The following is a 16304-nucleotide window of genomic DNA, read 5'->3' on the forward strand; positions in this document are numbered from 1 at the left end:
ATATATTATCATTATTGTTGCCCAAAAATTAGGATGAAATAATAATAAAACCATTTATAATTAGTAGCCATGTGATAGTGGACGAATTAGTATTAATATTTTTTAATAAAGCCTAAACGATCAGTGATATTGTAAGTTTAGTATTTTGGGGTTATGTACCCAGAGCTCCGCCCATCTAAACCTTCAATCAATCTAGGACCGGCCTACTTGTTGTGACATCATACATGGCACAACACAGTGTACGCTGTCGTGTGCTTAGCACCGTCTTCTTCCGGGTGTAACGTTGTTTTGCAGTAATAGTTTAACTCAAAAGAACCGCCTGTCATTTGAGTCTAGCTAACACGTTGGATAAGACATCCAGGCTAGTCGTACATAAAGACAAGAGAACATATATATTATATATATATATACAACAGATATATATATATTTATTTATTAATTTGCCTTCGGATAACATTAATTCGCTAACTTTAACATGTGGAGGACGTTATTTACGTTGTGTTTTTTCGCGATTTGTGGTACGTATGTTTGCCAGGCGTGTGTACCTGATGAGAATGATGAATTTAGCATAGAATCAAAGACATACTTGGCTCCAATTGTAGTTGATGCCAAAGTTGTATCCTGGAACAAGGGTATGCCTGCTACTGTTAACAAGAACAGAGTACTAAAAGGAGAGTTCATCAACAGTAAAGAATTTATAGTTGTAGGACTAGGAACTGATGAGCCTTGCATCATAGAACCTATGATAGAGACGAGACATTATTTATTTTTCTTAAATATCTCGGATGATGGGAATTACGTGGTAGTAGCAAATCCAGTCGAGTCAACTTCGAATAATAAAAGGAAAGTACGGCATTTCTTGAAAGAAGAAGGTATGTAAATTTACATAGTAGATTTGGAAATAATAAATAGCGCTATTAATTAAAATTAATTCTGATATAATAAATAACAATGATTACACAATACGGTTATCGCTGATGCAATTTTTAGCAAAAAATTAGCAACTACCGTAATACATACTAAAACATAATACTCAATTTGAGCAGAAATGCTGTCGATATACTATAAAAATAATATTGTATAATTATTTTTCATTCATTTGCATTATGCGCAGCAGCAGAAAAGACATGGATTTATATGTACAGTAACGTACAGTTTGTTAACGACCAGTCCGTGTATCATTCATGTCTGAATCATGGAGTAGAACTATTTTTGTTCTAATTAATGTATCTGAAACCTTACTGGTGATGTTGTTTGCTTTGAAATGTGTTTTACACAACATTCATTAAGTCTAACCTTCGATAGTCGCCAACAATGCATTTTTCACAATGACGACAACAATGGCAGCAGCATCGAGACACGAACATTGATGTGGAACAAAAATGAATATAGTAAAAAATATGCATCTTGTATTATATCATTATACTGTCTTTTAATTATTGTTTAACACATACAAAATAGTAAAAGAAATGTGTGCAGTAGCCTTGTTTGTAGTGTACAGTATCCAAGAATATTTAAATGGATTAATTTTGATTTTAAAAGAAAGAAATAGAAATGTTTTATGTCCGCATCAAATACCGGTACTAATGATGATACTTTTGTAACCTCTTGATTGCAAATAATTCTGATTTGTACTTTATGACCGCAAAAAAAGAAAATCGCAACTCTGTAGGTCTGAAAATGAACCAAGTACAGTCAATCAGGTCTTTGTATTTAGTACTCAAGATATAACAATGGATTATCAATACATAATATCAGGCACACACCTATTGTGTTAAAGGCTTATAGTTCTTGTGGTAAATTTATTAGTATAATCATTTTTAAAATAAATCCTTTCATACCCATATACAATTCAACTGAAGGATGTGGTGTAAAAGTAAACAATTTTCAAAATCCCACCCAGCTTTTCATATTATATGCAGTAACAACTGGTATGTAAACTATTTTTGTTAACAAAGATTATTTATGTATGTTTAAAAGATAGATATGTGCACATTATATAGAAAAATACATTACTGGGGCAGACAAAAGTATGTATCAAGTACTTAAAGGTGTGGTTAAATGTGTTAAACATTAGCATACATTTATTAGGACCAGATACTGTAGGTTGTGTTTGAAGATCGCCTGAGATTAATTATCTGAAAATAAAAATGGTGGTCTTTCTGTGTAATCCAGATCAGTATTTAGTAACTATCCAGAGATTGTGATCCATGAACAAAAAATAGATGTTCATTTTCTTTGTTTAAAAAAAAGTCATACAACTCTAGCTAGCACAGAAATATTGCAGGTAGATTTACATTGAACTATGCTTACCTTTAGTGAGCATGGTAAAGCATGTGCCTGTTATAATGGAATCTACACAATTCTTTGTTCTGTGATATTTCCTATTATATAATCAAGCTTTTGATTTTAGTATTCCACAGAAAACAGGTTGATTTGTCATTAGTCCAGACCCTTTAATTACAACCACACTAATCAAATGTAAAATCCTTTTTTGCTTACCTGGATTCTAGGCCTATGAAACCTGTGGAATGCAGGTTTTAATATCATTTATCAAGGCTGGCCAGGGTGTAGTGATACAATTACAGGCTCTAGGTGTTTTATCATTCCTATAATCTCCCTATCTGTTTACCAAAGTTGTATTTTTAGTGTGGAATGTACTATTAAGAATTATATTAACTGTCGTGTACAGTGGTTGATACAGATTTGAATCCAAAAAAGTAGAAATGACCTTGGTATACTGCTAGAGTGATCTACTGTGGGGTTATAGCCATTTTCAAATATTGAATGGACCGTACCATTGAAATTATAAAAAAATATACTGTATTTATTTCTGACTTCCTATGAAAATGTATTATGAATCTATTCAATTCAGTGCCAGTATTTTTAAATATGTACATTACTATGGAAAAAATATTATAAGACAAAAAAAAATCAGCCTTGATGTCTGAGATGAAGCCCCAAATAGAACAGCAGTAGATAACAACTATCGTGCCAGCCATATATTTCCTTACATAATCCTCCGAGATCATACCTTTATGTGTAATCTGTCTAAAAAAACCACACAGTTGATGTGCATGTCTGTGTCGGGAGGGGTGAAGTCTGTCCTTGGTGGTGATTATTTTTTTGGATAATGCTGTGTTTAGAATAATTCAATTTTGCTGTAGGTTGTGTGGGATGGCTTGGAAGTGTGCAGTCCATGTGGTTTGCAGGTTTTAATTCATAGTCTCATTTCATTGTAAAATGCTAGTCATTGAGTTATTTTTAAATGAATATTCATAGTTGGCAACCTTTCTTCACAATTTTAAGATTTCTCTATATACAGTACTATCATTTGTTACAATTTCAACTGATAATATATTATTATTCAGTACTTCAACGATACTATTTCTGTTAATGTGGAAATATTGTTGTTTTATATTAATTAAAAGAACACTTCCGAGGACAGCCTTGAACAAGTTCCAATTTTAAGGCTATGGGTTTTCTGCACCCCTGCCTTAACTGGTTGGCCACTCGACTCGACAAAAAGGAGTTGCTTTTAAATTATATGGTGGCATTGGCACATAATATAGTCCGTACAGAAAGTTAACATAAATAATTTGTATTATCTATAAAGGTTCTTTAAAGTAAATAATACTGATGATAAATACTGACCTATTGAGTAAAAAGTAAACTTAAAACGGTACCCTTTCAGATAATTAATTAATCAATTGTTGTTCACATCAATTACTATCATAATTTATGTAATTAGTCTGCTTTTTGATGTTTTGATTGGTTAATTTGTGAAGGCTACTTTGTATTTCTTTACAATTACTGTTTCGTGTTTTGTAATTGCCGTACGGTACTACTTTGATGTTTCATTAATTTGTGAAGGTCTAGTTATATTTTTGACAATGACGATGCTTACTTTCGTATTGCTTTTAAATGCCAGACAGGTTTGTGTATGCAAGATAGACAGAATGTTTCCACCCAATCTTGAAATCAAACGACATAACATGGTTTTTCCTGTTGTTTTCACCATTCGTCGTAAACTATTGTCTGCCCGTTTGATTTCGTTTTCTAATGTCAGAAATTAAGCTTGCTGAACGGTAGTGGTCACGAATATTGAAATTATTTATTCTTATGGGAATTTTTTATTTTAATTATTATTTCTCCTGAATTTCTAATGCTGTGAGGTACTATCTTGAGGTTTGTGGCATTTAACACAAGGGAGTGTATTAATCTTATTACTAGAATGTTAGTGTGTAATTACTATGCTCTGTCTGATTCTACACTATAAACACTGTATCGATAGAAGACTGTATACACACACAGCTACTCCATTTACATAATTTATACTCAAATCATAACCAAGAACAGTATAATATTGCATATCTACAATCGTAAATTGAAATTTATATTTTTTTACTTTGTTATTTTTAAAACCTACATTTCTGACCATGAGAAACATACTATATAACTATATAATTATTTATATTATAATGTTATCAAGTTTAAAGTAAATCTTATTATAGAGCTGTTGTTAGACAGTTTGAATACATGTCCAATATTCTGGAGTTGGGATGGGGAAATTCCCTTCAGTGCACGTTTTAATCCCAAAAAAGAGATGAATCCTAGAAAACCCAAAACCAAAGTAAATCTTGTTAAATACACCAGTGGTGCCATTGATTTTCAGCTAGTTTTTTAAAAACACAATTAAAATTGTAAACATTTATGACATACTGTATTTTATTTGACAATATCAATTATTGATAATAAAGCATAAATAATGTATACCTTATAACATATACAAATAATTATTTTAAAATATTTAAGAATTTTAGGTTGTTTTACCATGAACCAATAGATGTCACAAACTGCCTACTCACTGTCTGATCTCTCCATCACTCTTACATTTCTTATTTTAGCATTTAGGTAAATCCTTCAGGATCTTACATGACAAATGTGCCTTTCCCTCCAAACATGTTAAAATTAGCATGTAATATATTACATTTTCAATCAAATTGTATAAATTATTTATTGCTTATATTAATTTGTGAGGCAGAAAAATAATATTAATTTATTCACACTTGGTTTCGCTTTTGATTACTACTTAATAATGTCTAACACTCTATATACTAGGTCTTGTAATAAGCATATTAGCATAATTTAGCAAAGATTTTGTGGAATGAATCATCATATTCTAACTGACTCAATCTGTTGACAAATTTCACATTTTCACAGATTCTGCAAGAAACGCAATAACGGCCATAACCTCATGTTGATTGTTGCGCACTATGTGATTCATCAACGACTAAAAGCTATTAATAGATCAGGCTCGTAGTTGCTCGTACAGTACAACGCATTAGAACGGTTTGCCCTGGTTAATATTGATAAATCAATTGAATTATCATATCATTCCACAAGTCTTTTTAAATTGTATTGTATAAATACTAAAGAAAAATACAGATTTCAATTTCATGTCAAACTAAGCAAAGAATGTACAGTATTCAACAAAATGAATTTATGCATCAGTATACACATACATTTATTCTTAGTAGATCACCTCTTTTCATCATTTTTTTAATTTATTGTATACTTCTTATTAGAAGTGAGTGAGAATTAAAATGATACATAATTTTCTCAAGAAGTTTACAAATTATAAAAGTGCAAGCAAAAGGTACTGCAAAACCCACATCCATAAAACTTCTGATAGTGTTATTTTAAGCTGTTTGATTTATCCCTAATGCTTTGCAATTAATTAATTAAGTTTCTCTGATTTAACTGATATTTATCGATGTACTGTAATGCTGAACAACTAGGATTTCTTCTAAAGAGTTTGGCGTTCGTTTTAATGTTTTTCATCTTCACGGAACATGCATGAAGCAAATGATCCTGATAAGAACGTTCTTTCAGTTTTCTAATTCTTCAAAATGTTTAGGATTTCATGATTATTTAATGAATGCAGAAGAAATATGTACAATTTTGAAAAAAAATCCACTCTGTGCATAAAAAGTTTATTTAATCTGGAGTGTTGACTTTTATTTATCACAACCAATGTCTGAATTCATTGACCCTATCATCTTATTAAAAATTAAGGGTTCTTCATTTACTAATGATACTTCAATTAAATAAATACATTACTTGAGATATGTATAATTCAATCTTTCTGATTTGATTTTCTGAAGATACTTTAGATTGGTCCCAAGTGGGTACCAATACATTTCCCTCAATAAATCTGTCTGCTAACTTCAGGCTGGTTATAGACCCTGTCTTCAACTTCATACTGGGGATCTACTTGATTTAAAAAATGTATAATCCTTTCATAAATTTGTTACCAATAAATACTGTTTGAATGCCGAATTACATTTGTTCCCCATGGCAGTGGTGAGTAGGTTCACCAATACTGATCATTACATATACCAAATAGATACAAAGGGTTGAACCCATACATTTTCTTCAAGGCTTTTGTCTTAACCACAGTGCCATTTTAGTTCATGAACTGTAGAGTAATGACCTCTTTTAATTATGATAAGCTTGATTAGCAATGGTCAGTATTGATGAACTAAGGACAATTACTACCTTAAGCGATAAAGCTATCGGCCCTTTACAGTGTTTACCATACATATGGTATCGATTTAATATTTTTATGATCTTGCTTATTCTTGATTACATTTTCATAATTAATATTTCAAAAAATAACTATATACAGTGGTGTCATTGCCTTGAGATATTTATCCCAGAGAGAAACATTAATAAAATAATAATGATAATCAGTCTACTATCAGTCAACTTCCTCTTCAATCACCAGGCCTGTTTCTGCTGAGCCTGATAATAAACTAATTAATTAACCTGTGAATAAATTAGTGTAGAAACAAACTCCAGAAACTGGACAAATTTGAAATAAATGTCGTATTCAAAATATTGGTTAAAAAAGCACAAATGGATTGTTGGAATGCCATTTAACTGTAAATGTGCTAGTTTTATATATACAACACATAATAGTTATTATTGACAGCAGAGGTAAAAGTTATTTGTTTGCATAGCTCTATTTTCACTAATCACACACTAATGTACGAAGTTATTTAAGGAGCAACAATGCAGTTATATCTGTCTGTCTATTTATATAAAAAATATAGTTTGACTATAAATAAACTGGTTATTTGAAGTTTATTTTGGCCTTTTTGAATTGGTTATTATTAAAACCTTATCTGGTTTTCAACAGATTACTGATTTAATCTCTTTTGAGCTGCTTGAAAGCATAATCTGTATCATATATAAGATTAAAATCTAGCAAAATCTAGCAAAATAGTAGTACAGTAGTCTGAAAATATGGTTGTTGGTTATATTTTACTATAGTTGGTTCGGGTATTAATATTGTTTCTGGTATTGGTTGATTGGTATAGTAGGGTATTGTTAAACACCGCAAACCCCGCAAACCTCCAAAAAAACATAGCAAACCCCACCGAACCAACATAAAAGTGATTGAATCATGTAGTGTACAACCCACTGGGTATATCAATGTAAAAAAAAAATTAAATTTCTACTGTTAACAACTTATTTTTGGGGTAAAACATCATTTTTGGGTCAAAAATGATTGCTAAACCCCGCAAACCTCCAAAAAACCATAGCAAACCCCACCGAACCAACATAAAAGTGATTGAATAATGTAGTGTATATACTGGGTATATAAATTATTAAATTTCTACTGTTAACTACTTTTTTGGGGATAAAACATCATTTTTTGGTTAAGAATTGAAAACAATTTTGACCAAAAAATGATGTTTTACCCCAACAATAAGTAGTTAACAGTAGAAATTTAATTTTGTTTTACATGGATATACCCAGTGGGTTGTACACTACATGATTCAATCACTTTTATGTTGGTTCGGTGGGGTTTGTTATATATTTTTGGAGGTTTGCGGGGTTTAGCAATCATTTTTGACCAAAAAATGATGTTTTACCCCAAAAATAAGTAGTTAACAGTAGAAATATAATATTTTTTTTTACATGGATATACCCAGTGGGTTGTACACTACATGATTCAATCACTTTTATGTTAGTTCGATGGGGTTTGCTATGTTTTTTTGGAGGTTTGCGGGGGTTTGCTGGGTTTGCGGTGTTTAGCAATACCCGTATAGTATTCCTTCTAGCCAACAATTTAAAGAAACCATGTGTCTATATTACTATGCATTAAATCACAACCAATTGATCTAATGTACGTTTTCAATTTAACAACATTATGGCAACAATTTACAACGTTTCCCTTACAAGATGCTACTGTATGTACAGATAACATTGCGCCTAATTTAATTTCACAGCGACTGATCAGCTGATTTGAGCGGTTGTACTTTAAAGCTTTCAATGCCAATTATAACAACCATGATAATCAATTTAATTAGTCACATTGATGAGTAAATATAATTAGTTGATTGTTATAGTGTATTGGAACAGTTTACATGTGAGTAGATAAACAAATAATCATGGAGAAATCTCCATGGTAAAATATTAACATTGAATTTCTCCTATTAGTATTAATAAACCTATAAAATTTGAAATTATATATCATGTTTGTGGTGTACTAACTAACCTATAGTAATTTGGTTTACTTTTAACCAGGGAATAGTGAACTTTTCCCTGCTTTTAACGCTTAAAAGCATCGCTTCAATTGTGTCGATAATAATAATAATAACACTTTTTTTACAAATTTTAGTAGAATTTGTTTATTTTTGTAAATTTACTGAAACATTTTCAGGTTCAAGGCTATATAGGTTAAATTATGCTTGTTGTTAGAATAGAATTCTGGTTGTTGTTAAAACCAATTATTTTCTTGATAAATGTTTGAATCGTTGGCGTCAATCTCAACAAGGAGGTTAAGTTTTCGCTACTTCTATTTATCCATCGGCAAGGATGATAATTTACCGCCATGATAAAAATAATAATTTGCTTTGTCCGATTTCACAAGGATAGTTTACCTGTGGTTTTTTAGGCCTCAAACCTGTTTATCTATTTTTTTTTTGTTACAAGTAACTACTGTATTTTGTATTAGTGTGATTTTTATCTAATAGGCTCTTAGCAATGTCATTGATTCAAATTGTGTTGATTTATTAAAACAGATCAAGATGGCTTTCAATTATAAATACAAATAAAACTGTTAGTTACTACTATCTCCATGATATCATTCTTTCTGAAAATGTGAATTTAGTACTTTATGATAGTGTCATTCTTCTTGTGGATTTCCTTATTTTTCATTTAAAAGAAGATTTAAAATATAACCCCAGAAGCTTGGAAAACTTCTAAATGTGCTTTGTCACTGACATTAACAACTTACACACAATCTTTGAATCGGAAGTAGCTATTGTATGGCATGCTTTAGAAACCAAATACTGCTTGAAAATGTGAACCAATCTTTAACGTGCTGGGTGGGGTAGCACTAGTTATAACGTGCCCAAATGTATGTAAAAATATTTGTTGAACCGGATGAAACTACTGTACTTGAGAAACTGATAGACTGTCAACTGGCATACCTTAACAACTGGCATACCTTAAACTAATTGTTCTGTAATCAAACAATATATGCCCTAGATTTATTTACCTAATATAAGGGCATTCTCCCCTAACCAGTAGACCTATTTATTATTATCCAATCACCTGTAAAGGATTGTAAGGCGATTTCCTCTTTTATAAAATATTATGGAAGATTTTCTAATCCAGAGTATATATTGTCATTCCAGAAACCATTCTTATTGTCTGAATGTATTTAGTAAATGCCAATATGCTTATTTAGTGGTAGGGCTTTAGTTTTCTTTTATCTTTATCACAGTTACATACAATTCACTTGCTATCCACTACAACAAACATTTTAAGATTGCATTCATGGTGTGAGTATGCCATGTTATATATATATTTCATCATATGTAATTATATTAACTTATTTAAAGATAAACTCATGTAATTATTGTACTTTAAGATTTTTTCTTTGATAATCACACATGCTGTACAAGTCCCTGGTTAATTCTTATGTGGGGGAAACATGCGTAATACACTGATAATCCACTACAATATGATATACACACCGGAAGATTAGTTCTTCCCTTGATACTTTACGGAATTTGAACACAATCCTTGTGAAGTACCCTGACTCATTCGTCTAGTTTCTTACGCTGTAAGTCTAGCCCACCTATCTATCCTGGACGTGGACATGCTGATTAACAACGATTATCGTTGTCAACATCTTGATATGTTAAGACCGTAGGCTATGAAAACACAATTTTAAGCTCAAAGGTACAGTAAAATATTGTTTCTTTTAAAATGAGAGTTCTCAAATTATTATTTTCAGTAGTCTTGACAAAGAATTTCCATGATAAATTGAAAATGTTTATAAGCATGCTCAAAACAATTTTCTTATTATTCGGGTTTGCATGTACTGTATTACCATAGTATTACCATTTTGGTAAATCTGTTACTATACCTGAAGTTTATTTAATTAACATGCTTTCAAAATACTAATTACTTATATGCATAAGTAGGAATGCACTGATGATATCTGTCTGGTGCTTCATATATTGTGTGTAAGCCATATTCTTTATTTGATTACAATATACAGTAAGCCTATGCTTTGTAATGTTGTAGGGTAGATCATCATCAACATATCTAACAAGATATACATTTTAACCTTTACCTTGACTAATTCATTCAATGTCTATTTTTTTGTTAGTTTATTGCATATATAGCAATGATTTATTATGTATCGCACTTAGGTATTGTATAATGTAGCATGGATTTGGAATAATCTATAGAATAGTATGGGCATTGATCATGTTGATAACTTCCTGTTCAACTTATTTGTTTGTTTTGCACAGATTGTTCACATTCAACCATAGAATTCAATTTGAAGTATTGCTGAGTGCAATTGTCTACGTGTTTATTTTTACAAATCATTTTATTGAATTCTAACTGTGTAGGGTGGTATTGACAACGGAGCAAGGTGCATAGCTGCAGAGTTGGACATTTTTTCTAAATATTTATATACAGTTATTAAGTTCATTGTCTTCATTGAGGTCTTAAATTAATACAGTATGTTAAGAAGAAATTTGAAAGTTAAGGATTAGTTTCATCTTAATCTTGACTTCTCATAGTTTATTTTTAGGGTCCTTCTCCTCTCCCCCCTCCACTCCACTAATGCCTACACTAATGATGGCATAAAACAACTAAATAGTGTCCCAACAACATTTTTTACCATGATGTTTTTTGGAATAATGTGTGACAAAAAGACCACTTTAATTTGAGAGCCCTTTTGTCGAAAGAATTCAAAACCTGAAAAATTGTCAATAAATAGGATAGGCTACCAAGTAAATATAAATTTAATTATACTATTTCTTTACTTCAAAGTGATATCAAGAAATAAATCAATTTATTATTCTATAGTATTGTTAAAAATTAATAAATAGGGTGACCTATTTTACCTATATCCTTACTCATTTTATTTTCTGTGGGAAAATATTTTTCCCACGTCAGATTTTTTGATCTTTTACTGTGTGAATTGTATAGATACAGTTAGTACTTGAAATGGATGGTACTTAAAGTGGAGCTCCACCCAGAAAATTACTATTTTTCATACATTTCAACTATTATTTAAAAATATCATCCCTTATACTTCATATTTTTTTGAAATTTTTTTCAATGAGTACGATTTTCTTGAAAATCACGCCTTTTTGCGTTTTGGGGGGATACCTTGTAATTTCCTATTCTTTTACATGCAAAAGGGGGGTATATTTGAATAATCCTAAAAAATTCATTTCTTCACCAAAAAAAAAATGTAAAATGTTTATTTATGTAATTTTTCCAGATCTTTCTATTTCTGATATTTTTATCACGTATATATTGCGCAATTTTGCGTAAATAGACACTTTCCCCCGTTCGGGTCCAATTGGGTTTTTTATTTTGCTAGGGAGTACGATCACGTGACATTTTTCACAATCACACTACTGCAGCTGGCAATCTGTTATTTTGTCGCGATGTTATTTTTGACGCGCGAAAAGTATATTAAAACATTCTGAATGTGACCCTATTATGTTTCACAGTGTAATAATGTGATTATGAGACTATTACTAAAATATCAAATTTAACGAGATTTGAGAAAGATGTGGCTATATATTCAATAAAGCTAGGCCTAGGCCTACTAGAGTGTAGGTATGTACCGATGCTGCTTAGTGGCTTGGCCTCTAGCTAGGCTAGGCTGACAGCAGTGAAGTTTGTTTTGCTTTCACCCGACCTTGGCCTACCCATGGGCCATGATAGGGTGCCTGAATAGTTGTTTTCCAGTCAGGTCTAAGCTTGCACATCGCTTTACTATTCTTTACTACTCTTGTTCTGTATAGGATTTTGTGTTTCACAATTCTTAATATGCGAGAAAACCCAGGAACGATAAATGGGGCGAAACGACCATGCCTATGAATACATAGGCCTCTAGACAAAAATTCAAGGCTAGCTAGGCTGAGCAGACGGCTTAGCTAGGCCTAGCCCTAGCTTAAAGTTAAAAGCAATCTGATAAGATTATTATGCTGTTGTTGTACAGTGAAAATCATGAGGTTTACATGTAAATTATACTGACATTCTTATCGGAAATATTACTTAGGCCTAAACAAATCGTATTAATTGTGTGTATAAAATTTATTCCCCATTTTTCGACACATAATTTACCAAAGGGAAGACATTTCCACAATGCGTTGACCAGCGACTAAAACGCGTCAGTCGCTAAGTGTAACGCGTTTCGCGACGTATTGTAAACTAATAACCCCTAAGTTACTGAAAAACTGTAATTTGTTAAAAAACACTATTTTCTGACCGATTTTTTAGAAATGAGTTTTTGGAAAATATTTCCGTATTTTCCTGGTTTTTTTTATGTAATCACTTTCAATTAAACATACTTAAACATAATATAAGCTGAGAAAGTCTGAGTGTAGCTCCACTTTAAACAATGTTGTTTTTATTTTATTTTATTTTATTCAGGTTTATATAATAAAAAACATGCAGCCCGAAGGCTGAAATTGTTGATTTACAAAAATATATATATATATATGGAAACACTAGTTTTAACAGTTAATATAAGAGGTGCTGAGGTACCATATTCACCAATCCACTTAAATGAGATATTTCCCTTAATTTAATATTCACTGAATGTGTGAATGGTACACGCACGCAAACCTAGATCGCATCTAATCCCAATCTACTTTATTGGTTTTTAATAATTATGATACCACAGTAAAATTTCATCATTATCTTTTATTTGAGTCAGCTTTCTTCTGCTACACCATCTCACCACTTCTTCCTTTCTTGCTCATCATGTTCCTCCAAATAAACCTTTCTTCTTTCTTTCTTTACCACATTTTTCTATGTTACCTTTTGGCCGTCCTCTTTCTCTTTTACCTCCAACTTCTAGAGTGCCAAGCTGCTCTCTTTGTTCGTCTTCATCTTTTCATCTTTTCTCCCATTCATCTCAAGATACTCCTCATAAAGACTTCCACGATTGTTTCACTCAGACCTAGATGTTCCATGAGCTCTCTTGTGTTCCTCCTTTCTGCCAGCTTAACAGCACTCATCTTCTCTTATACACCATGTGGGTTTACTTTGGCCTCTTCTACCACATGAATCATCTAGCACTTTCATCTTTGCTATGTTAAATTGCAGGCCTTTACTTTCAAAGGCCTGTTTCCACTCTATCAAAGGCCTTCTCCAGATCTCCAAAACAAAACTGAAACAAACAAATGTCTCTGCACCCTCCTTAACAGTCTGGTAATTTTTTGCACATAAGTTGTGCTGTAAGTAATAGATCTACTGCATTGATAGAGGACTTCTTGCCACAATCACAGTCATGTTTAAAGCTTACTTGTGGGACAAATTTGTTCAAATAAGATGAAAGGGAATTACAGCTGAGCTAGAATAACTCTTATTTACTACAATAGTAATACATAAACTTGGAAATTATTTTTCCTACATGACAGATTCAAGATGGATTGAAATCATTCATATCATACTGTTTATAGTTACAATACATAAAGTAAACAAAATGTTTTATTGCATGTTTTTAATGTGAGCTGAGCTAAGCAATTCGGTCAGTTTTTGTAGTTTCAATATTGTAATCCAACACTATATTTCATCAAACAATCGAATCGATTTTTATAGATCTCTGATCAAATTCAACAAGATTTTAAAATTGACATGAACAGGCGCTACTTCATATGTACGACTTTACAAGTATAATTTGGCATTATGTCTGTTGAGAGCATACGCTAATGCAAAATAATATGGCTGCTTCTGGTTGGTGTACTGAATCTAGGGATTATTGTTGAAGAACGGGATTAACGTAGCATAAGCACAATATACTGACATAATGTATGCTTGCATATAATAGCTAATGAAAATACAGTTTAGTAAAATAACTTGCAGGAACATAATAAGAATATTGATTTTTTATGATCTAAACATCCAACATCTAAACATACCTGTACTGTACAATAATATGCAAATCTATTTCAATGTGTACGATGCAGAAATATTTTTTGGTTTTAGTTCTACAGTAGGCCTATTCATTATTAAACAGAATGCATCTATATTTAGTATTGCTTTAAAAAAAACTGTATATGTACAGTAAAAGTAAGAGTGGAAAAAAAGTATACCGGAAGTTGATTGATGAAATACTGTATGGTCTATTGTTATTATTATTATTATTATTATCAATCAGGAGAATTATTTTAGGTTAGCAATACATGATGCCAGTCTGTAGCTAAATACTATAGGTAATTTGTTCACACATTATGTTTAGTGTCTTAATACCAATAACAGGCCTGAAATTACCTCTATCATCAGAACATCTCAGCATACTGTAGGTTTGATCATCAACCTTCAATTATCCATGAACTTACTGATGGACTCACTATCTATTTAGATCTAAACCTCAATTAATATTTCTAATCAGATGGGTCAGGAAGTTGTAAACATCACTTAGGTGATTTTTTTCTCATAGTGACCTAAAATTAGTCAAAAAGGTGATTTCGGGGTCAATGGCAAAATAAATCTTGATGACAACAAATGCTAATGAAGTACATAGATGGCCAAAGACAGCTACGACTGTATTTGTAATTTTGTTAAAATTGAGTTTCCTGTGATTATTTCACACTTATTAGGTTTACAGTGAGTGCTGTAGGGAAATATTTGGATTTAAGCCATCATAGTAACAGTCTAGAGTAAAAAAAAATGAATACAGTTACAGTTAATATAAATAATATATAAAATTATTATATTAGAATTTCTTTAACCAATTTTTACATTTCATTTGAACTAGAACTTGAACAACCACTGAACCATTCTGTAGCTACAGTAATGCCTATCGGTGTCTCCTGGATGTCTAGTGTCTGTCTCTGCCCCTGTCTGTCTCTTCCCCCTGTCTGTCTCTGAATTTCCTGTGTGCCAATTTCCTAAATTCCATCAGTATAGCGCTACAAAAAACAACTGTAGCCCCCTATTTACTAATTAATTTAAATTAAATTAAGAATGTTTTTGTTTTTACTATTTGTTATAGAATCTACTTAGCCCTCCTCTTGGCTATGGCCAAAAGTTTACCTTATGAATAATAATAATATGCTTTTTTAAGTAGAAAAAAAAATCTATTTAAAGCTGTGTTCACATGCATAGTGTGCCTTTCACACCTCTTTCAGTTCCAGTATCAACATAGCAAACTAAATGTTTTATTTTTGTGCAGCAATCTTTATATTTGATACATATGACGATGACGAAAATTCTGCCGCGAACATGAACTGGTGCGGCGTAGCCGGAATCTCTTATACCACAGTGTTGAAACTGCAATGTTGATGGTATTTAGAGAAAAGAGCGTGCAAAACATACTTAGAATTCATCAAATTGCATTAATAATCATTCAAAATTAATTTTCATATGGTATACCACAATGGTCAACAGCTACTGTACAGTATCTGTATACCACAATGGTCAACAGCCCAACCCCTAATCTACACATTCTTTATCTCATATGTTGATAAATAGATAAAATCATTTTAACACCTATCAAACATCAGCACTGGACTTAACAGTATGTTTTGACACTTTTATTTGAAAACAAGCAGCTTATTTTGATACTAATGTCTTTATTTATGTCAACAAAATTGCTGATGAACCTGGTTACCATTATCATAAACCACACAATTTAACCCCAAAGGTGTCTACTAAAGTCTGTCCTACTTAAAGATAAATCAAAGTATAGTAATTAGGTGAAGAACACCAGGTAGTCTTTACTGCTCCTCAGGATGCTT

General features: G+C 31.6%; 1 protein-coding gene across 3 annotated transcripts in view; it reads left to right on the forward strand.

The window, feature by feature from the left end:
- The first annotated feature begins 356 nt into the window (after positions 1-356).
- Positions 357-16304, forward strand: part of LOC140051966 (uncharacterized) — a 92393-nt gene continuing 76445 nt past the window's right edge. For 2 of the 3 annotated variants that reach the window (XM_072097324.1, XM_072097326.1), the window contains exon 1: positions 358-872. In XM_072097324.1, coding sequence (XP_071953425.1) covers positions 476-872 — 397 coding nt within the window. In that variant the 5' untranslated portion in view covers positions 358-475. Of the gene's footprint in view, positions 873-16304 lie in introns of all 3 variants that reach the window. The other variant, XM_072097325.1, reaches the window with a different exon arrangement.

The sequence above is a fragment of the Antedon mediterranea genome, chromosome 6 (genome assembly GCF_964355755.1).
Source record: "Antedon mediterranea chromosome 6, ecAntMedi1.1, whole genome shotgun sequence".
In the NCBI taxonomy this organism is placed as follows: domain Eukaryota; kingdom Metazoa; phylum Echinodermata; class Crinoidea; order Comatulida; family Antedonidae; genus Antedon; species Antedon mediterranea.